Below are 23,852 nucleotides of genomic sequence, written 5' to 3'. Positions count from 1 at the left end.
AGGAGCTACGTTGACATTGTATCTTTGTTTTTTCTCTCTCGCAAATTTACGAAAAAACTAAGAGATAATGTCTTCGCCGTCGGAGGGTCTAGACGCTCACAACGTTACCCTCCACCAGCGCTTCACTATTGCAGCGTCCGCCGTGCGTCGTGGGGTGTCTCTGGCTCCTATGAGATGGCCGGGTTCCGATAGGCCGACAGCACCTCTGGTGGCAGAGGATTTGCGTCACAGACTCTTCGCCTCGGCTCGCTCTCGTCGTAAGGCGGCGAGCAGCAGGGGTGAACGGCCTGGTTTTAGTGTTGTGCTGGAGCCGAGCGGGAGTTCTCTTGCCTCTTTTCCATTTCCGATGGAAACTGAGGATTACATGGAGAGGGCGGGAGTTCTCTTGTTCGAAGCCCCAGTGGAGACGTATCACTCTCCCCCTCGGGGAGTGGCAGGGGGTGCTGCGTCTCCTTGGGGTTCCTTGTACTCCGGGACTGGGTTAGAACCTCCAACCCCGAGACGAGATGCCCAGCTATTATCTGCCACGTCGGACGTTGGCAGCCGAGGCAGCCTCCCGTACGTGAGGGACGCGAGTGACGTGGAGGAAGGTTTGCAAGGGAAGTTGCTAGCCTTGTTCCCCGAGCTCATGGCGGCGCAGCCGCTAATGGCGTGGCGTTGCCGCAGCCACTGACGGCACCTGTTCCTGATGACATGATAGGTCATCTCTGGCAACGTCGTCCTGTGAGAGAGACGGGCGTTGTCTGCCCATTCTTCCCAGCAATGGAGGCTTACATGGCACAGGGACAGGTAATATCCTGCATCATTGGCCTTACCCCCGCCTACGTGCCAGTCACGCGGGTGGTGGGTTTGGTCCAGGGACTCCCCTGTTTACCCCCCCCCCCCCAACATATAATTTTGTTATTAAATAAAAAGTCCCTCCTGGTGAGAGACTGTTTTTTGTTACAAAACGTGTGTTTATTCACTATATATTGGGGATACGATGTATAACCCTCACCTAGCTGTGGGGTTGTGTGCTTGCTTAGGGAGTGGGGCAGTTTTCTTTGAAAATTGTTTTCTGGTCGCTATATATATGTGTGCTTAGCAAGGCCTGTGGCTAGCACTCGCTCAAAAGACTTGTCTTCTCTCATCATAAAAGACAGCGTTTTTCTTGCAGTAGTGGGAGTGAACTTTGCCTTTTTTATTTGAGGGGGTTGTGTGCATTCTGTTACGTTTGGGAAACGTGGCATCGAGTCCACAACTAGGTTGAGTGTTAGCCTACAGAAGTAATCACATATGTAGCTTTGTACTGAGGTCTTTGGACCCTCTCTTTAACGTCTGTTGTTTTTTTCTTTACTTGGTAAAGGTATAAAAATGCGGGTGGCGAGTTCGCACATGAGCCTAAAGCCGTGTATAAAAACCCGTTTTTTTACACAAACAAGTTTATCGTCTGTGGCTGGCGTGCAACTGATAAGCTTTATCCTAGAGGTATATATACGCTTTTTCATGTAGCATGCTAGACAACTGGTGTCATGCGCTGCTTGTTATTTTCATCGTATCCGGGGTGTGGGGTCATAGGGGGTGAACTGATAACTGCTTTTGGCCACGTGGCTCAATGTTTACATATATCTTTTCAATTGTTACTCACGTGGAAGGTCTCTCTGGGGTATTCCCTGTCTTCCCTCTTGTATACAGAGCGGTGTTGACAGGGTTTTTTCCCTCAGACGCCTCATATGGGACCCATATCTGTGTCTTGTTTGGCCGGCTTCCTGCCGCTAGTCCCAGACGGCATGGAGGGAACGTTGTCTGGTTTTCTTATTAGAATTACCATTGATGTGTTTTTTGGGTCTCGACGTGTACATGGCGCTGGCCCTGGGTGCTTTCGGTGTGGAACCACGTCATGGGCTGGCGCGCCTTGGTTGCCCATTCATAGAAACGGCGTTTTTTATGCGAGCGACTGGGAAGGAGATTTTTTATCTCTACCGAGCGCCAGTGTACTAGGTTAGACTCGACGACTCGCGTTCATCTCCGGGGGGAGATGACGGAGTAGATCAAAGCATTGGCGGAAGGGTCTCACGCCCGTGGGGTGGGCCACCAGGTGCGGTACATTCACGTACTGACCATCTTGGTGGCGCCCTCTGTGATGTTTGGATCGGCACGCGTACCTACCCCTCTTAGGACTGGGGATGGGACACAGGACTGGTTCTGGTCGCGCCGGACCAGGTCAGTTAACCCGTTGTCCGCCGGGGCGCAGATCTGCTGTTCTGGTACCCCGAAGGACTTTGTGCTTTTCCGGGGGGAAAATGCCAGGTCGGCCCGGGTGTCGCGGGGATTGATATCATGGATGTGTGTGTCATATGTATGCCACTACGAGTTACCCTTCACAGTGATGTGCTTGGTCCATATTGTGTTGTACCTTGCGCTGTGTTAAGGGGCCTGGTCCTTCTCCATTCGTTTTCACCCCTCCCTCCCCCTGCTGGGCAGGGATGGGAGGGGGCTGTCGAGGAGCCTTTTCTATTGAACCCCTCTGGCATCCCTGTGTAGGTCCCGGTCCACCGGGCCCAGGTCCGAACTTGTTCTCATCGACCTGTTGGCCTGGGTTAACCCTTTGAAAACTGAAACACTTGTACTGCCTGTATAGCCTGTGTATACATGCAGTTATGTTTATGAGTTTTTCTTGGTGGGTTAAAGGAACAACTGCCTCCTGTTAAACTAAACATAGGGGGGTGGTTGGTTCCCCGATGTGTTGGTAGCAGAGTCGACTCTCGGGTTGAGGCCGGGCTTGACCCCGTCTGCCTGCGAGTGTGCCCCCGCACCTTTCATGACGTCTGCCAATCGTGTCAGCCTTCTCTTGAACCTCGACCTCACTGGAGGGGTCGGGTTTGTGGAGGTTGCGACATGGTGCACAGCATACCGAACGCCCTTCCACCGGGGTGCTGTTCTCACAGTAGACCCCTTAGGCGCCTGTCTAGTCCGCAGTGCTCCGGGCACAGGTCGAGTTATGCTCTTGGGGCCTGTTGCCTGGATTGAGGGATCAACCTCTTTGGGAGTTGTCTCCCCGGCACGCCGACTGGCCCCACAGTGTTGTGGGGGTGTAGCCTCTTGTGGAGTGCTTCAGGGCGGCGTGCCGTAGGGGGGGAAGGGCCTGCTCTTGGATTGGGCCCTGTCTGATACGCTGGCGATGTGTGGGGTGGTGTCACCAGTGACCGTCTAGTGGGGTCCCGATGCTACGGCATCGTTGACCTCACCGGGCCCCCTTTTTCGGGGGGTCCTGGCCCTCAGGCTGTTCCTGGGGCTGGGTCCTCCTCCTCGCTCCGCTGCTACGGCCTTGCCACGGGGTTGGGTTCCTGACCTTTGACCCCGTGATGTTGGGGGCTGTGACGGGGGTGTTTGCTTCCCGTCCATTCCCTGGTGGCATGTGGGATGCACGCCTGAGTGGTCGCGGGTCCTTCTGTGTGAAGGTAAGTCCCACGGTCTGCTCAGCCTGTGCGTTTTGAGGTGCTGAACCCTCTTCGCACAGTCGGATCCGATTCCCTCCCGTCCTCCTCTAGGGGGGTCCATGGGGCTCGGGTCCTCCCCGGTTCTGATGGTTGTGGGGGGCCTCAGCGGGTACATCTGTCGAGCTTCCGCTCTGCTCAGCTCCTGTGTTCCAATAGAGCAGAGCGTAAGCTATACGATATATAACGTAAGGTTATTCTATAACCCTAGTTATATGAGTATAGCGAGCGCTCTGCTCTGACTCACTGAGGACCCCGTGGTCTTCGGTGGTGAAATACTTGGGAAGGAGCTGATGGTGTGGCCACGACCTCGCTTATATAGAGGAGCGGATGTGGGTGTGGCCAGGCGGATGGGTGTGTGCATGTGGAGAAAATGATTCATTATTAGAGTGGATAAAGGGATAGTTCCAATAGAGCAGAGCGCTCACTATACTCATATAACTAGGGTTATAGAATAACCTTACGTTATGTCAGTATGTATAAACAACTGTCTCCCCACGCTGTAGTGTCAAGACCTGAATCTGTGATGTCATCAAGTGTCACTTTTTGGAGTTGGTCTATTGACAATGAATTAGTGACCGAATTTGTGGGCTCATATCATTTCTGTTTGAGTGTTATTGAAATGTTGGGCTTACAGCTCTGAATCAGAAAATGTACCCATATGCCAGTAAGATCTACTGCCATAGTGTCCTATGAGTTGTTTCCCTCTCTGTCTATGGAGCAGCCCCAGGATGTGTCTCTTGATGACAGCATCACTAAGAGTCTCATCTCTCTGGTATTGCAACTTTAACCTCTTGAGCCCGGAGCCCTATTTTCTGAAAATCCGCCTAAAAATACATATCTAAGTAAATGGAAGATTGCTCCACTTCTACAAGGTCCGTTTGCATGTTCTTGGTAGGGACATCTATCGATCTCAGGGAATGTATTCCCAGTATCAGACATATCGTGTCTGTTACTAGGCTTGAGTAAATTGTGATGAAACAAAGGAGAATATAAATTAGGATTTTTCTTTTCATCTTTGACGGTGAATAACACCATGCTAAAAATGACCAGACATCGGGCACCCAAGTGGCGACCATGTAACACGCTGCGTCGTGAAGCGGCCGACCCGGGTTCGATTCCCGGACCCGGCGTCCTTTGCCGAATGTCTTCCCCCCGCTCTGTCTCCCGTTCTTCCTCTCTCTCTCTCTACCGGACTGCCCGGTAGTACAAACAAATAAAAATCTACCAAAAAAATACATAATTAAAAATGGCCAGACATGAAAAACTGCCACTGAGCTCGTTCAGCATCTTCTTGAGATCACATGTACAAAAGATCTAAAGAAATTAAGGGAAGATGATTAAACAGAAGGTTTTGTAGATACAGTACTGAATTCTGCCACCCGGACAGATGCAATTTGAAATATGATTATAGAATAATAGAATATCAGGCCTATAAATGACCTTATTGTGGCCAAGTCGCACATCTATGGATCGGGCCAAATCTCCTCTTTCCAATGGCAGAGTTCAATCTGGATTTAGTATCACCAGGCGTGCAGCAAATCCGTGAATGAAATCTACTGTAGGTACAGTTACTCTTTTATTATGTACATTTCTCTGCCATTTTTCATCTGATTGCAACACCGTTTTTTGCTAGACGTTCACAGAAAGGTAGAGAAACTAACTGCGTTCTAATTTATGCCAATAACGTTCAGGTTTGTGGGAGATAATCCCAAAAAATTAAATCAATGAAAAAGTGAATCCACAATTCAGATGATTGACAGGAGCTGGCTTGAGCTGAGTAGTGTCGTTTTTCTAAATTCCAAAGCCCATCGAAAGCCCTGGGTCTCCTCTCCTCACATGACTACAAACTAGGGATGTCTGATAGTATCGGCCAATATCGGTATCGGTTTTAAAAAAAATTTAAAGATTTTTTTATTTTTTTTACATTTCTATAACCTTTATTTACCCAGGCAAGCAAGTAAGAACAAATTCTGATTTTATTTATTGTCAAAAGTATGCATAATGTTAGCTTAATTCCACAACAAGACATATGTAATGTTAATTACCTGAAAGTATTCAGTTTTTGGGGGGGAAACCCTGCATATATCGGTATCGGTTGATATCGGTTGATATTGGAAATTAAGAGTTGGACAATATCGGTATATCGGTATCGGTAAAAAAGCCAATATCGAGCATCCCTACTACAAACAAAATAGTGGTGCGCATTTCCTAGCGTCTATATTCGCCTGTTTCCAACTAGATTTCCAAAACTCATATTTCACTAATAACTTTAACCTATTGGTAAACAAAAATATACACTATGACTGCTGTTTTGACAGGGTTAGGGTCTTTACTCTTGGCTACATTTAAAAAAAAATCATAATGCAGGGCGGCTGGGTGGCACAGCGGACTAAGCGCTCGTCACCAACGCGAGAGACACTGGTATCGAATCCGGCTGTCAGCATTGCCTCCGGCTTGGCCGGCCGTCATACTGGCTCAATTGGCAGAGTCCGCGGGAGGGAAGCCGGTGGGTGGGTCCGGGTTGTTGTAAACAGTGACTCCTACAGTTCGGTCGGGGCGCCTGCACAGCGAGGGAAGGATCTGGAGGGAGGTAGTGTGACCTTCCACACGCTACACTCTCCCAGTGAGAGTCCGCGCTGCCAGGTGAAAAGAAGCGGTGGGCTGTCGGAGGAAGCATGTGATAGTCTCCGCCCTCCCAGACCGACGGTAGGGGGTAGAGTGCGCAACGACCAGGAAGTGGATTGGGAATTGGCATAACGACTAACATTGGGAGGGGAGAAAAACGACAAAAAGAAGGGGAAAAAAGATTTAAAAAATAAAAATAAAAACGCGAAATTAATTCATACAGTCTGTAGAGATAGATTTATGGCATGATGTAATTTGCGGTCCACCACCGGGCCGCTCGAGCTAAAGAGGTTAACCACATAACGTGCACCGGGAGGTATACATGCTCACGTGCACTTGCAGCAAGTCACTGCACTTTGCGAGCATCTAGCGCAGGGGTGGCCAACCCGCGGCTCTTTGCCCGTCAATGTGCGGCTCTTCCATCCATACATTTTTTTTTTTTTAAATTATATATATTTTATTTTTTTTTACTTTTTACTTTACTTTACTCACTCATTCCATAAGGACGTAGAATAAACATTTACAAACTTTTTTAAATAGTCCATTTGCATGTTCTTGGTATCTGAATCTAGGGACATATATGGATCAGTGTCAGAAATAGTGTGTCTGTTACTAGGCTTGAGTAAATTGTAATGAACCAAAGGAGAATATCAATTCTATTAAAAAATATATATATATCTTTGACTGTGAATAACACCATGCTAAAATTGACCAGACCTGAAAAATCTAAGCAAATGAATAAAGGGAAGATGATTAAACAGAAGGTTTTGTAGATACAGTACTGAATTCTACCATCTTATTTATAATGTACATTTCTCCACCATTTTTCATCGTATTGCAACACCGTTTTTTGCAAGACGTTCACAGAAAGGTAGATAAACTAACTGCGTTCTGTTTTATGGCAATAACGTTCAGGTTTGTGGGAGATAATCCCAAAAAATAAGAGAAATAAAAAAGTTAATCCAGAAGTCAGATGATTGACAGGGGCTGGTGTGAGCTGGGTAGGGTAGTTTTTCGAAATTCGAAAGCCCGAGTCTCTTCCTTCAAAAGACTACACTCACTTTTGGCTGTGCCACTTCCTCCCGTCAATATGCGCCGGTTTCCGACTCAATGCCCTGAGATTTCTATAATCTTATATTTCACTAATAACAGTTAAAATAATTGGTAAACAAACGTAATGCTGAAAATATACACTTTTGCTGTATATCTCGGGCTTAAGAGGTTAACCCTGTGAGGCCCAAATTAAAAAGACATTAGCAACTTCAGAGGCCAGAGGGTGGGACATATAAACACATTTACTATCAAATAGCATTGTGAGGCTGAACAACAGGACCAATTGACTATACATGTGCTTAATTTTTTTTAATAAATATTATTTTTTTAAATGGCTAAAAGTGATTTTGTAATTTTGCAACCGTGGGTCTCACAGGGTACTTTTAACCCTGTGAGGCCCAAATAAAAAAGACATTAGCAACTTCAGAGGCCAGAGGGTGAGACCTATAAACACATGAAGGGTGCCGTGACTGAAAAAAAAGGTTGAGAAACGCTGGTATATGGTGTGGCTCTTTGTGGTACCACAGTCATTTTTGTGGCTCTTAGTCTCTGACTGGTTGGCCACCCCTGGTATAGCGGCTCTGGGCTGCATTGTTCGCCGAATATATAATATACCGTTCGAACATATAATATACCCGCTTTTGTGCCAGGCAGACACTCTGACCTGACTGCTGCTGTGACCTCACTGTCACCCTTCCCCCGAACTATGAATCACTAAAGACACTTTTTAACTGCTGCTGTGACCCACTGTTAGGCCTTTCACACCGGCCGGGCTCCGTGCTGGAATCTCGAACCTGCCGGCGCGTTCACACCAGGAATAATTGCTTCGGAACGTGAAAAATCTGTGCTCAGCTGGAACCCAAAAATAGTTGTTTTTTCCTTGCAAACCGTGACATCATCAGTGGGCGTGTCATATTCTAGGCTGTGAAGACAAGCGTAAATGGGGGAAAGTAGAGGGTCTGCATTGCAATCGATCCATTCAACAGGAAGCGATTTGTGACTGATCTCAAAACGAGATTAGATTCAAATGTATTGTTATGATACAGCACAAGTACAACACACCATCCAACCAGAGTGGATAAAGAAATGCTCCACAAATAAATATGCATGGAGAAAGGCTTAGCGAGCCTCAGCGCGCGAGTGCACACACACGCACACACACGCACACACACAAACTGTATACGTTTGAAATGAATCGTTCCAGCAAAGTAGGCTTCTATTATTCGAATGACTTGTTTTAATGGGTATTATAGTAGTAAGTCCTACTGTAGAACATGACATATTAGCACGACATCTGATTTATTAATGCCAATACTGGACGCCAAGCGCAATTGGCTCTTGACAAGTGTAAACTATGGATTAGTCGGCCACAGTTAACATCGGACCGTTTAGCTCAACTGATTAGTGTGGCTGCCTGTGGATCATATGGTCCCAAGTTCAAATCTCTCGGTTACACACGTTTTTTATTTGATTTAACGTTAATTAATTTATCCACTCTGGTTGGATAGTGTATTGTACTCGTGCTGTATAATGACAATACATTTGAATCGAATCTAATATTGAGATCGCTACCTGTTGAGTAGATCAGCATGGTGAAATGCCAAACCTCCGAAGCGGATTTATATATACATTCTCCCAGTCATGTCCATATGGTTGTGTTTACCTCGGCCTGAGTAACGGAGACGGTGGAACGTTGGTTCTGCTTAAATAGGTGTAAACGCGGGCTGGTTCGCCAGAGAGCACCAAGGTTCAGAGGCTCCAGAACGGAGCTGGAGAACCGGAGTCCTGCCGGTGTGAAAGCGCCCGGTGACCCACTGTCACCTCCATGTAGGAACGTGCCTAACCCTAACCCTAACCCAATGTTACTCACTGTGCCTTGTATATATTATATTTTTCTATCTTTATCTTATTTTCTAGCACTCGCTTGTATTTAAATATGTTTTAGTTAAGTATTGTGTGATTTTGTGTGAAGGGCGGACTAGCAAAGTAAGATTTTCATTGTATGGCAAACTGTCTGTTTAACTGTGCACATGACAATAAACAATCTTGAATCTTGAAAGATCTATTTGTTGCCGTTCGAACGCCACCTCACTCGACCAAATCCGTGCCTCGGTTCTCGAGTTACATGACGATATGTCAGGCGAGCGTCTTTTTACGCGCGTCAGATGACCACCCCAGACTCCAGAGGCTCCAGGACTGCCAATCATCCGCTGGAACAACTCCTCTAACAGTTTGTATTGATTACTTTAGACTGATTTCATCCTGATGAAGCAACACCTCTAACAGTTTGTATTGATTACTTTAGACTGATTTCATCCTGATGAAGCAACACCTCTAACAGTTTGTATTGATTACTTTAGACTGATTTCATCCTGATGAAGCAACACCTCTAACAGTTTGTATTGATTACTTTAGACTGATTTCATCCTGATGAAGCAACACCTCTAACAGTTTGTATTCATTACTTTAGACTGATTTCATCCTGATGAAGCAACACCTCTAACAGTTTGTATTCATTACTTTAGACTGATTTCATCCTGATGAAGCAACACCTCTAACAGTTTGTATTGATTACTTTAGACTGATTTCATCCTGATGAAGCAACACCTCTAACAGTTTGTATTGATTACTTTAGACTGATTTCATCCTGATGAAAAGAGACCTCTAGTTCAAGTTTCTTTATTAGTTGTCATACAGAAGTACAGAATACTTTTATACAAAATGCTTCTTTCTGTTACGCTCCAGAGACTGTGCTAGACAAAAATAGATAAGTATAAAATAAGTATAGCAAGTATAAAATAGAAGTCAAGTACGTAGACAAAAGTGTTCAGTATATACATATATACAATGTACATTGCAGAGTAGAAGTAACTGAGTTACAATACAATATACTATACAATATACTAATATACAATATACTATACAGTGCAAAGCAGAAGTGGGATGAGGTACAATTTAGGTACAATTTACAGTAAGGTGTACTGAGGTATGGGTTGTAGTGCAAATTCTTTACCGATAAATATAAAGTGTGTTTAGGTGTACTAAAGTGTGGAGAGTGGGTGCTGCAGTGTGTTGTTTGTTTAAAGTGAGTGTGTGCGTGTGGATGTGTGTGCTGTGAGTGCATCTGATGGTTGTTACACAGTGTTATTGTTGTTGAGCAGCCTGATGGCCTGGGGATAGAAGCTCCTTCTGAGTCTCTCTGTCTCTCTGTGCCGCCATGAAGCTCCATGAGCACCATGTGACAGTGGAACAGTGGCAGGGCACACACACTACTTACGGCAGGTGGTCGAAGTCCTCCGTGGCACCCCTGGGCCGGGCGGTGACCCTGTTGACCTCGTTATGCAGACCGTCCAGCAGGAAGCGCAGGAACTCCTGGGCGTCTTGTTGGCTACAAGGACACACACACACACACACACACACACACACACACAAGGTTACAAAGGGTGCCCGATACCGCCGTCTAGGGGGATGCGGCCTGTATTGCACTTTGGTGACCTCAGACTCATTCCCTCTGGTAACACAGAGGTCCGTGGATGAATAATGAATAAAAATATAGAATAAAGGAATAAAGGACCCAAACCAGAGAAATCTCTGGTCTGGCGCCCAACACATGGCGAGTTAACCCAGGATATCTCGGGTCTGGTGCAGAATGTGTTAACATGAAGCAGGATTACAGCGTTAACCCTTAACATGAAGCAGGATTACAGAGTTAACCCTTAACATGAAGCAGGATTACAGCGTTAACCCTTAACATGAAGCAAGATTACAGCGTTAACCCTTAACATGAAGCAGGATTACAGAGTTAACCCTTAACATGAAGCAGGATTACAGCGTTAACCCTTAACATGAAGCAGGATTACAGAGTTAACCCTTAACATGAAGCAGGATTACAGCGTTAACCCTTAACATGAAGCAAGATTACAGAGTTAACCCTTAACATGACACAAACCTCTTGTTCATCATTAGCAATATGACAGATTGACAATCCATGACCCAAAGGTTTTACAGAAACATGAGGTTTATCCGCACTTTTCCTTCTTCCTTTTCTCACATTGACGTTTATCTCAGACTTCAACTAGCCTACTTCTCACGCTCGTGGAAAGGCCAGATGCCAAAGAAGATGCCCATAGCAAATGAGGAGATGGACCCATGACATGCCGTGGTGATGCCGTGGTGATGGGCATCAAAGCTTACTTGTATCCCACAAATCTGGGAGCGAATCTCTGGATCTGAGTTTTGAACTCTGAGGGGCTGACCGCCTCGCTGCTGGGGGACGTCCACATGGCCTGGAGCAGCTTGGCGAACTCTGGGGTCAAGGGTCAAGACAACAGGGTTAGGGTTAGACAACACACACAGGTTAGACAACACACACAGGTTAGACAACAAAACAACACACACAGGTTAGACAACAAAACAACACACAGGTTAGACAACAAAACAACACACACAGGTTAGACAACAAAACAACACACACAGGTTAGACAACAAAACAACAAACACAGGTTAGACAACAGAACAACACACACAGGTTAGACAACAAAACAACACACACAGGTTAGACAACAGAACAACACACACAGGTTAGACAACAGAACAACACACACAGGTTAGACAACAGAACAACACACACAGGTTAGACAACAAAACAACACACACAGGTTAGACAACAAAACAACACACAGATTAGACAACAAAACAACACACACAGGTTAGACAGGAAAACAACACACACAGATTAGACAACAGAACAACACACACAGGTTAGACAACAAAACAACACACAGATTAGACAACAAAACAACACACACAGGTTAGATAACAAAACAACACACAGGTTAGACAACAAAACAACACACACAGGTTAAACAAAACAACACACAGGTTAGACAACAAAACAACACACACAGGTTAGACAACAAAACAACACACAGGTTAGACAACAAAACAACACACAGGTTAGACAACAAAACAACACACACAGGTTAGATAACAAAACAACACACAGGTTAGACAACAAAACAACACACACACAGGTTAGACAACAAAACAACACACAGGTTAGACAACAAAACAACACACACAGGTTAGATAACAAAACAACACACACAGGTTAGACAACAAAACAACACACACAGGTTAGACAACAGAACAACACACACAGGTTAGACAACAAAACAACACACACAGGTTAGACAACAAAACAACACACACAGGTTAGACAACAAAACAACACACACAGGTTAGACAACAAAACAACACACACGGGTTAGGGGGCGGAGCTTCAGACTCTAGGTTAGGTTGTGAGGGGGCGGAGCTTCAGACTCTAGGTTAGGTGTGAGGGGCGGAGCTTCACTCTAGGTTAGGTGTGAGGGGGAGGAGCTTCAGACTCTAGGTTAGGTGTGAGGGGGCGGAGCTTCAGACTCTAGGTTAGGTGTGAGGGGGCGGAGCTTCAGACTCTAGGTTAGGCGTGATGGGGTGGAGCTTCAGAGTGGGCGTGTCTCACCTTCCATGAGGGCGGTGTTGCTGCGGCTGTTGAGGTCTCTGCGGTGAGCGTTGTGCAGGCAGTAGTCTCTCAGGCTCTGGGAGTTGCTCAGACACTGCAGGATACTGTTCATGAAACACTGTGGAGACAAACACACATCTGTCTGATCTGTGGATCAGGCTCTGTGTAACGGTGTACTGTATATCATCATGACATTTGATCATTCATAAAACCATGTGTTGTCGAGATTGTAGTTATAAAAATAGAACTAGTACTTGAACCCCCCCACACACACACACACACACACACACACACACACACACACACACACACACACACACACACACACACACACACACACACACACACACACACACACACACACACACACACACACACACACACACACACACACACACACACACACACACACACACACACACACACACACACACACACACGCCTTGGAAGACCAGGCCGCGCTACCATCACATGTGACACGTGCCGGTTGGTAAGATGAGACCAGAGAGAGAGAGAGAGAGAGAGAGAGACAGAATAGAGAGAGTCCTCCCTGGTCCATAGTCCAGAGCAGCCAGAGCTCTCTGTGATTAGGTTACTGTACACACACACACACACACACATACACCACACACACCACACACACCACACACAACACACACACACACACACACTTTATTTTAGGATCAGCCTCTCTGCCTGTTGCCTGGCAAACACTCCTGTACTCCCACTACCCTGCTGTCCCCTAACCCCCCTAACACTAACACGTACAGTCACTAACACTAACACTAACACGTACAGTCACTAACACTAACACTAACACTAACACTAACACGTACAGTCACTAACACTAACACTAACACGTACAGTCACTAACACTAACACGTACAGTCACTAACACTAACACGTACAGTCACTAACACTAACACTAACACTAACACTAACTCTAACACTAACACTAACTCTAACTCTAACACTAACACTAACACTAACACTAACACGTACAGTCACTAACACTAACACTAACACTAACTCTAACTCTAACACTAACACTAACTGTTACAAAGGGTCAGATTAAACCGAATATATATATATGTATTACTTGAGATATATTGTATAGTATTTGTATATCGTCTGATATCCCTTGTATATTCTTTGTACATATACACGGAATATCCCTTTACCTGGTACAGGACAGACCATAATATTCGTTCTCCTATTGGAAGCGATCCCCTAGGCGCCACTGCCATACCCCCCAATGTCTAGTTCAAAGTCACCGCTAAGACATGTCTGGACATGCCCGGTTCTGCGCAAGAATACGAGACAGAAATAAGGCTGGTACTAGATTGTTCACCTTACGTATAAATACGTCGCAGGTGGATACAGCAGTTAGTTACCCCAATAAGTTGAAGCCTCACACCACGATACAACGTGCTGTGAAGTGGGCCCGTTTTGCCCCGAAATAGAGCCTTGAGACCGCGTGCGAATTGATAGCTGAAGTGTCAGAGTTTGACGCTGTATAGTCGAGTTCGACCTATTCTATTATTAAGTAATAGTCTATTATGTATAGTGTATCGTGCGGCTACCGTTCTACAGTGACCAGCATTACCAACGTTTCATCGTACCGAGCTAGTGTGCTTATCCAGGCTGGGCGGCTTAACCTGGTGCCGTCATCCGAGGAGCCCTAGACGAGAACCGTGTGGATATGTACACTGGATAACCTACCCGACGACTACAGAGCCCTTTTCGGCTGGATTATATTTGCTTTGGTCCTGTAGCTGTTGGAGCGGAGAATCGTCTACACCCACTGTTGTGTGGGATTTACCCTGTGAGGAGCACCGTCGAGCCCGCCTCTAGTACTCTGAGGCTGGCTAGCTTTCCTCCATGCGGCACTGCATACCGGAGAATAGCTGTTGTTCGTCTACGGATCAAGGGATTATTGCACTGTCTCCTGTACCTGGAGTCTCCTTATTCCTCGTTGACCCAGACTTTTTGCTACCGACAAATCCTCTCCCCTGCTGGCTTACAACCGGAGGGACCCCTTTAGTATCTCCAGCTAATCTACTAGTGTACCATATATAATTCTTATGATACAGGTGGTATTAATTATCTCCTGCGTAATATGCTCATGGACTTACGCTCTTGACCTATTCATGCACATTCTTCGCCTTACAAGCGCAACTCTCAATCTTGATAAGTAATGTAAGATAATCTTCGTGCTGCTAATAAATATTCTTCTAAACAGTATTTCTTGTGAAGCCGTGTTATTGTGGGTGTGTTCATCTCATATACCTGTGTACTGTATGGCCAGTAGTAATGTACATAACGCAGTAGTGGTTTAATGATACCATACTTATTCAATACAGTCAGGGAATTGTACCCCTCAGTTACAATTGGTCCTTCGAGCCGGAGGGTAATTAGCGTAATATTAATATAATATTAATATTAACATGGCCAATGATGAACACTCCACAAACGGTTCTCCTAAGCTAGATCGCCCGGAGCGCAGATGGCAGCCACCTCGTTACCTAGAGGACTACGCTGCCAGTCTACTACCTAGCTTTATACAGATGTTAAACGCGGAAAAAGCGGATAGTAAAAGTATGTCAAACCCTACCGACCAGGCGACCCCGCCAGTAGAGACCCTAGTGGGTTCTAACGTAACTGACCAAGCTCACGGGGGGGACCAGGAGGGACCTGACATGACTTTACCCCCCGCCAACGTCAACGAGGTAGTCCCCGGAGAGCTCCAGGATAAAGAAAGCCCTCCAGGGACGGAACCCGACCCACTACCAGAAGAGACGCACACCCAGGAGATGGACCTCCTCGGAGCGCGACAGGAGAACGGATCTCCAACGAGCACTGCCAGAAGCCGATCACCTCCGCCGGTGTCTTCCCCCAGCGAAGCGGACAAGATGCTGGCGCAGGCATTCATCGCCACCCTGGCAGCCTCCACCGAACGCGATCGACTTCAAGCGCAACAGACGAGCGAGCGCGAACAAGCTGCAGACCAACGAGAGCGCCTTCACGCGCAACTCCAAGCGCAAGCCCTCAGTGAACGCGAAAATTCTGCAACCGAGCGAGAGCGCTTCCAGGCGCAACAAAGGAGTGAAGACGACCGCATAAGACTGGAGACCAGACGCCTTCAGACGGAAGAGAACATTGAAAGAAGCCGCGCCGATGCACAGTGCGCCGCCGCCAATGCACAGCGCGACGCCGCCCATGCCAGCGCCAATGCACAGCGCGACGCCGCCAATGCCCAGCGCGAAGCAGTGCGCGACGCCGCCCATGCCCAGCGCGAGGCAGAGCGCGACCGGCTGCAGGCGCAGATGATAGACAAATTGATTGCCATGGCGACACCCCCTCTCTCCGCACGGAGCTCCCGGAGATCATCACGACAAGGGTCTAGGACACATTCCCCTACCCGACCAAGCGACCCGGGACCCCGCCAACAGGAGGATCCTGTCCACGTCTCCGAACCCCCTCCCCGGCCGGTCCATACGAGACCCAGCAACCGGGAAGAACCGGCCTACGTCGCCGAGAGACTGAACAGAAGACTCCAGGACCTAGCAGAGGAAAAGGAAGAGGAAGAGGAGGAATGTCAAGCCGACCAGCAGCAACGTACTCTGGACCAGGAGGCCCAGTACAGCCCCGACCAGCAGCAACGTACTCTGGACCAGGAGGCCCAGTACAGCCCAGACGTCAGCCCCGAGTCACTGCGCTACAAACCCCCGACTCAACTCACGGGTGAGTTTGACGCACCGCCAGCCCCGAGGAACAGCACCTGGGTACCCGGGCTTCGGTACCCACCAAGTACCAGCCCACGATGACACGTACGGGGAGACTCGCCCAGGAGGCCTCTCCCCCAACGCTCACCGATGTGTCAGCCATCCATGGCATCGTACCTTGTCACACCGACGTTCCCGGATTTTACATGCGAGGACAGAGCACAGTACACGGAGCTACGGATGTGCTTAGAGACTATGCTGTCCGACGTCCCAGACGAGACGTACAAATATGCTATCCTCCTCAAGCACCTGAAGGTGCCCAGAGCGCATAATATAGCGCTGGCATATTCCAACTCAAGTACCCCATACACCGCGGCTCTAGTAGCCCTCGACCAACGTTATGGACGCATATGGGACTACGTGATACAAGAGATAAGAGACATCGACCGTCTCCCCCCAGCCAGAGACAACAGAGCATTAGATGACCTCTCTATCAAGGTACAGTCCCTGGTAGGGATGCTGGGGTCCCAAAAGGAAAAAGGGATATACGAACTGTACGCTAACTCTAATGTAGAAAGGATATTAGAGAAGCTCCCTCCCGCCCGACAAGAGCGTTTTCGGCGGCAGAGAGACCACCGTGACCCCAACGGCCCAGAGGCATCCCTCCTAGACTTATCTGATTTCCTCGCCAGGGAGGTCAGCAGCCTACGACTGGACACGTTCGTATGGAGTGGACCAAGCCCAAGACCAGGACCTCGGGGATCAAATGATAACCGCCGGTCGGTGACCGTTATGCACCAAGCCGAATCAGTACCGCAGCACAAGAACCACAACACCCCCTCGACGAAAGAGGAGTGGAAGATTGAATGCCAGTACTGTGAAGGGGAACATCGGCTGTATCAATGCGACACTTTCGGGAAGCTGACCACGGACGAGGTGAGTCAGTGGATCAAAGACCACCGCCGCTGCTTCCGCTGCGCGCGCAGCCATATGGCAGCTGAGTGCCGCTTGAAGAAGAAGTGCAGCAGGTGCGGCGGCGCCCACTTGGAGGTCCTGCATGACATCAACAGGCGTCCGCCAGGACAACAAAGTGGGCCTGTCACGGTAATGTACCAGGCCGAGGCGGTGGCACCAGTACCAAAGATCCACCAGACCGCTCCCTGGTGTACCGACTGCTACAGCAGACACTGGGAGTCACGGTGCTACTCGGACGACCGCGAGTCGGCACCACTCCAGAAGATCCAAAGCAACCGACCAACATGAGTGCTCCACATTGACCAGCATAGCGGGACCCCCTGAGTGCTCATCAAAGTGGTCAGAGTGCTCCTGAGCTACGAGGACAAGGTCCTGGACACTTACGCCGTCCTGGACGATGGGTCTGAAAAGACTCTCCTCCTCGCTTCCGCCGCAGCCCAGTTGGGCCTGCGGGGTGCCAAAGGTACCATGACAATACGCACCATCAGAAGAGACCAGAAGACCATAAAGGGTGAAAAGGTCTCCTTCAAGATAGCAGCGGTGGACCAGCCCGAGAAGCAGTATAGTATTACCAACGTCTTCACCAGCCACGACATAGGCCTATCACAGTACACCTACCCCATCCCACAGCTGATGGCGAAGTATGTGCACCTACGTCAACTACCTATACCGCTTATCGACGGCGCCACACCGACCCTGCTCATCGGCTCTGACCACGCGGACCTCATTCTCCCAATTGAGGCGGCCCACATCGGACCCAAAGGATGCCCAGTCGCGGTTCAGACCCGACTGGGGTGGACGCTCCAGGGCCCCCTCTACGGACTTGACAGTCAACCCACGTCTACACGCTGCCTACACACAAAGGCGAGCGACACCGGCCACTCCCTCGTACAGCCCGTTGAGAGGCTATTGACATTAAGCGAGAGGCCTGTGAGAGAACCGTGGGCACAAGAGGGAGTTCGGAACTCCACCCCCCTCAGCTGCGCTCCAGACGTAGCTGACCTCGAACCCAGCACCCCAAGCGACTCCTTGATGGGGCGGCCGGAACCGGCCCCTCCTCAGACGGGGTACAGAGCAAACAAGAGAAACAGACGGAGGAGGTGGAGGCGCAACCAAGCACAGATCAAAGCAGTCTCAGGCCCGCTTCCTCCTAACCCCCCTACCATCCCTTCCAGCCCGTCAGAAGCGGGTCAAGGACGAGGACAACTTAAAAGTGGACACAGTCGTCGTGATCATAGACCAGTCACTACCCCGAGCCGCGTGGCCGGCCGGCCGCGTAAGCAAAGTGATCACTGGTGCCGACGGAAAGGTCAGAGCGGCAGAAGTGCTCGTCCAGGGGCGGACATACACCCGACCCGTGGCGAGGCTGATAGAGTTGCCAAGGCTCCCTGACTCTCCTAATGACGACCATGACCCACTGACTTTGTGAATTGCCCGACTCCTCACAACGGACATTGAGTAGTGGACAGTGCGCTTAATCTGTCTCTGCTTATCTAATTAGGTGCAGACTAATTAGGAGGCGGCTGTTACAAAGGGTCAGATTAAACCGAATATATATATGTAGGCCTGCCGCGATAAGCAATAAATCGATTAATTGCCGCGATAATTAAAATTAATGCAATGATTTTGACGGCGCGATTAATTGCTATTTGCGCGTTTGTTTTAATGAGGCGGAACCAGTGCCCCTTGCAGTCTCTCTCCGTGTGGGTTGGCCGCTGGCGTTACTACAGAGCACAGCACGGGAGCTCCGTGGGGCAGTAGCAACGCCACATATAGCTTAATACATTTCTCAATAGTGTTGCTCCTTTTAACCAAGTAGCGTTATTTGTAGTGTAACGTTAGAATAACACAGAATAACGTTAATACAATTACATGCATCATTGTTTACAATGAACGGGTGGGGCTAGTCAAAGCACTGGAGACGGGGACAAGTTAAACATGAATTAATTTATTATAACGGGTCGTTTTCGAGTCGTGCTGCAGTGCCTACGCACCACAGCTATTCTATTATATACTGCTTTGACGCTTCCTCCTCATCGTTGATTGCCTGTAGTAGCTGCATCTAACGTTAGTAGCTAACGTTAAAACTAAAAAACACAACCGGACGAGACAAGTTGTCGGCTAGGATAATCACAACAATACTTCCGGTCCGGTCGGTGGGCTTCAAAATAAAAGTCTTAAACCGGAAAAGACGGAGCGGTGGGCTTCAAAATAAAAGTTTTGGGAAATAAATTTCTCAAAAAAATTCTCTAACCGGTCGCAATAATATCGCTTATCGCGATATTTTCGGGGGCAATTAATCGCCCAGCAAAATGTGTTATCGTGGCAGGCCTATATATATGTATTACTTGAGATATATTGTATAGTATTTGTATATCGTCTGATATCCCTTGTATATTCTTTGTACATATACACGGAATATCCCTTTACCTGGTACAGGACAGACCATAATATTCGTTCTCCTATTGGAAGCGATCCCCTAGGCGCCACTGCCATACCCCCCAATGTCTAGTTCAAAGTCACCGCTAAGACATGTCTGGACATGCCCGGTTCTGCGCAAGAATACGAGACAGAAATAAGGCTGGTACTAGATTGTTCACCTTACGTATAAATACGTCGCAGGTGGATACAGCAGTTAGTTACCCCAATAAGTTGAAGCCTCACACCACGATACAACGTGCTGTGAAGTGGGCCCGTTTTGCCCCGAAATAGAGCCTGGCTAGCTTTCCTCCATGCGGCACTGCATACCGTAGAATAGCTGTTGTTCGTCTACGGATCAAGGGATTATTGCACTGTCTCCTGTACCTGGAGTCTCCTTATTCCTCGTTGACCCAGACTTTCTGCTACCGACAAATCCTCTCCCCTGCTGGCTTACAACCGGAGGGACCCCTTTAGTATCTCCAGCTAATCTACTAGTGTACCATATATAATTCTTATGATACAGGTGGTATTAATTATCTCCTGCGTAATATGCTCATGGACTTACGCTCTTGACCTATTCATGCACATTCTTCGCCTTACAAGCGCAACTCTCAATCTTGATAAGTAATGTAAGATAATCTTCGTGCTGCTAATAAATATTCTTCTAAACAGTATTTCTTGTGAAGCCGTGTTATTGTGGGTGTGTTCATCTCATATACCTGTGTACTGTATGGCCAGTAGTAATGTACATAACGCAGTAGTGGTTTAATGATACCATACTTATTCAATACAGTCAGGGAATTGTACCCCTCAGTTACACTAACTCTAACTCTAACTCTAACTCTAACACTAACTCTAACTCTAACTCTAACTCTAACACTAACTCTAACACTAACACTAACACTAACACTAACACTAACACTAACTCTAACTCTAACACTAACACTAACACTAACTCTAACACTAACACTAACTCTAACTCTAACTCTAACACTAACTCTAACTCTAACACTAACACTAACACTAACACTAACACTAACTCTAACTCTAACTCTAACACTAACTCTAACACTAACACTAACACTAACACTAACTCTAACTCTAACACTAACACTAACTCTAACTCTAACACTAACACTAACTCTAACTCTAACACTAACACTAACACTAACTCTAACTCTAACTCTAACACTAACACTAACATGTACAGTCACTAACACTAACACTAACATACAGTGACTAACACTAACACTAATGTACAGTCACTAACACTAACACTAACGTACAGTCACTAACACTAACACTAACCCTAACACGTACAGTCACTAACACTAACACTAACTCTAACACTAACACTAACTAACACTAACACTAACACTAACACGTACAGTCACTAACACTAACACTAACACTAACTCTAATTGTAACTGAGGGGTACAATTCCCTGACTGTATTGATAAGTATGGTATCATTAAACCACTACCGCTTTATGTACTTTAATTACTGGCCATACAGTACATGATATATAAATATGATGAACACTTCCCACAATGAATCGGTTCCACACAAAGGTGTAATCAAGTATTTATTGCAGCAAAAGGTACATAATATACTTCTCTGTATTTTACTTTGGATGCGCTTATAAGGCAAAGGAATGTGCGTAGGCAAATCAATAATGAATGTCCATTCTCTGGTTACGCAGGAGGTAATTATACAACCTGAATCTTAGGGAATTATATCTATGGTACACTAGTAATATATAGCAGGAGATACTGGAAGGGTCCCCCCGGTTGTAAGCCAGCAGGGGTAGAGGATCTGTCGGTAGTAGAGAGTCTGGTCAACGATGACTAAGGAGACTCCAAGTACAGGAGACGGTGCAATAGTCTCTTGATCCACAGACGAATACAGCTGTTCTCCGTAGACTGTAGCTCCACAGTGAAGAAAGCTAGCCGGCCTCAGGCTCTCTGAGGCACAGACTCGACTGGTCTCCTCACAGGGTAAATCCAACACGTGTAGGCGTCGGCGATTCTCCGCTCCATAAATCACAGGACCAAAACAAATATAATCCAGCCGCAAAGGGCTATGTAGTCGTCGGGTAGATTAATCCAGTGTACATGTCCACACGGTTCTCGTCTAGGTCTCCTCGGGTGAAAGCGCCATGAAAGCAGCCCAGCCTGGATAAGCACTCTAGCTGATACGAGGAAGCGTTGGTGATGCTGGTCACTGTAGAACTTTAGCCGCACGATACACTATACACAAATAGACTATTACTGACTTAATAGAAATATGTCGCACTCGACGGTATAGCGCCAAACTCTGACAATTCAGTTATTAATTCGCACGCGGTCTCAATGCTCTATTTTGGGGCCAAACAGGCCATACTTCACCGCACGGAGTATCGTGGGTGAGGCTTCAACTTATTGGGTAACTCTACTTCTGTATTCACCTGCGCCATATTTATATGCACGGCGAACAATCTAGTGCCAACCTCATTTCTGTCTCGTATCCCTGGGCAAGGCCGGGCATGTACAGACATGTCTTGACGGTGGCTTTGAACCTGACTCTGGAGGCACGGCCCCGGCGCCTGTGGACCGCTGTCCAATAGGAGAATGAAATATTATGGTCTGTAATAGGCTAAAGGGATATTCCGTGTATATGTACAAGGAATATACAAGGGATATCAAACGATATACAAATACTATGCAATATATATCAATCAATAAATATATATATTCGGTTTAATCTGATCCTTTGTAACAGCCGCCTCCTAATTAGTCCCACCTAATTAGCTAAGCAGAGACAGATTAACCGCACTGTCCACTACTCAATGTCTGTTGTGAGGGGTCGGGCAGTTCACAAAGTCATGGGGTCATGGTCGTCATCGATAGTATCGGGGAGCCTTGGCAGTTCTATTAGCCTCGCCACGGGTCGGGTGTAGATCCGTCCTTGGACGAGCACTTCGGCTGCTCGGACCTTTCCGTCGGCACCGGTGATCACTTTGCTTACGCGGCCAGCCGGCCACATAGCTCGGGGTAGTGACTGGTCGATAATCATGACGACTGTTCCTTCTGTCAAATTGTCTCTCTCTTTCACCCATTTCTGGCGGGTCTGTAGACACGGTAGATAGTGGAGTAGGAAGCTGTTCCAAAACTTGTCAGCCAATACTTGACTGTACCTCCACATTCTTCGGCCGTTCGCTTCTTCAGGCCTGTACATTGTCTGTGGTAGCGCGGGGTCCAGCCGCACCATCAAGAGTGTGTTGGGGGTGACTGGGTCGACATCTGCTACATCACTTGAGACGTAACCGAGGGGCTTTGAGTTCAATACTCCCTCGATCTCCGTGAGGACTGTCATTAGGACTTCTTCCGCCACGGTCTGGGCCCCAAGCACGGCGTACAGGGCTGTCTTTATTGAACGTACTTCTCGTTCCCAAGTTCCACCGAAGTGAGGTGCGTTCGGGGGATTAAACTGGAAGTCAATCTGGGATGGAGCGAGGTGGGTCTTAAGTTCTGGGCCCATAGCTTGGAAGCTCTCTCTCAGCTCTCTTTCTCCGCCTTTGAAGTTTGTCCCGTGATCAGACAATAATATAGACGGTTTGCCTTTCCGCGATGTGAATCTTCGGAAGGCCATAAGGAATGAGTCTGTGCTCATGGTTGGAAGGAGTTCTATATGCATCGCTCGGGTGGTCATGCATTTGAATACAATACCCCACCGCTTCTCGGTTCCTCTTCCTTTCTTTATATACAGCGGGCCGAAACAGTCCATACCGGTGGAGTGAAAAGGCTCGTCGCCGAGTCGGAGGCGACAGGGAGGTAGGTCAGCCATCCGGGGTATACTGGGCTGCGCTCGCCACTTACGACAGTCTAGACAGGTTCGCTGGAAGCGCCGCACTGCTTCTCTCCCTTGCAGTATCCAATAACGACGTCTGATCTCCGCGAAGACTCTCTCTGCCCCGGCGTGATGCACATCCTCATCGTATTTCTTTATGATCAGCTCTGTGACCTTGTGTCGGCTGTTTAAGACTATCGGGTAGCTCTCCGCAGACGACCACCCACTCTGATGAGACCATGG

The 23,852-nt window shown here is 47.6% G+C and overlaps 1 protein-coding gene across 2 annotated transcripts in view; it reads right to left on the bottom strand.

Moving 5' to 3' along the window:
* usp2a (ubiquitin specific peptidase 2a) overlaps window positions 1–23,852 on the bottom strand; it is a 164,314-nt gene that overhangs the window by 10,489 nt on the left and 129,973 nt on the right. For both annotated transcript variants that reach the window (XM_084332347.1, XM_084332348.1), the window contains 3 exons: window positions 12,661–12,778; window positions 11,352–11,463; window positions 10,435–10,545 (listed from right to left, as the gene is read on the bottom strand). In XM_084332347.1, the coding sequence (XP_084188473.1) occupies window positions 10,435–10,545; window positions 11,352–11,463; window positions 12,661–12,778 (341 nt within the window). The remainder of the gene's footprint in view (window positions 1–10,434; window positions 10,546–11,351; window positions 11,464–12,660; window positions 12,779–23,852) is intronic.

Source organism: Notolepis coatsorum, assembly GCF_963971535.1.
Source record: "Notolepis coatsorum genome assembly, chromosome: 1".
NCBI classification, from domain to species: Eukaryota; Metazoa; Chordata; class Actinopteri; order Aulopiformes; family Paralepididae; genus Notolepis; species Notolepis coatsorum.
This window is presented reverse-complemented; position numbering and strand designations above follow the sequence as displayed.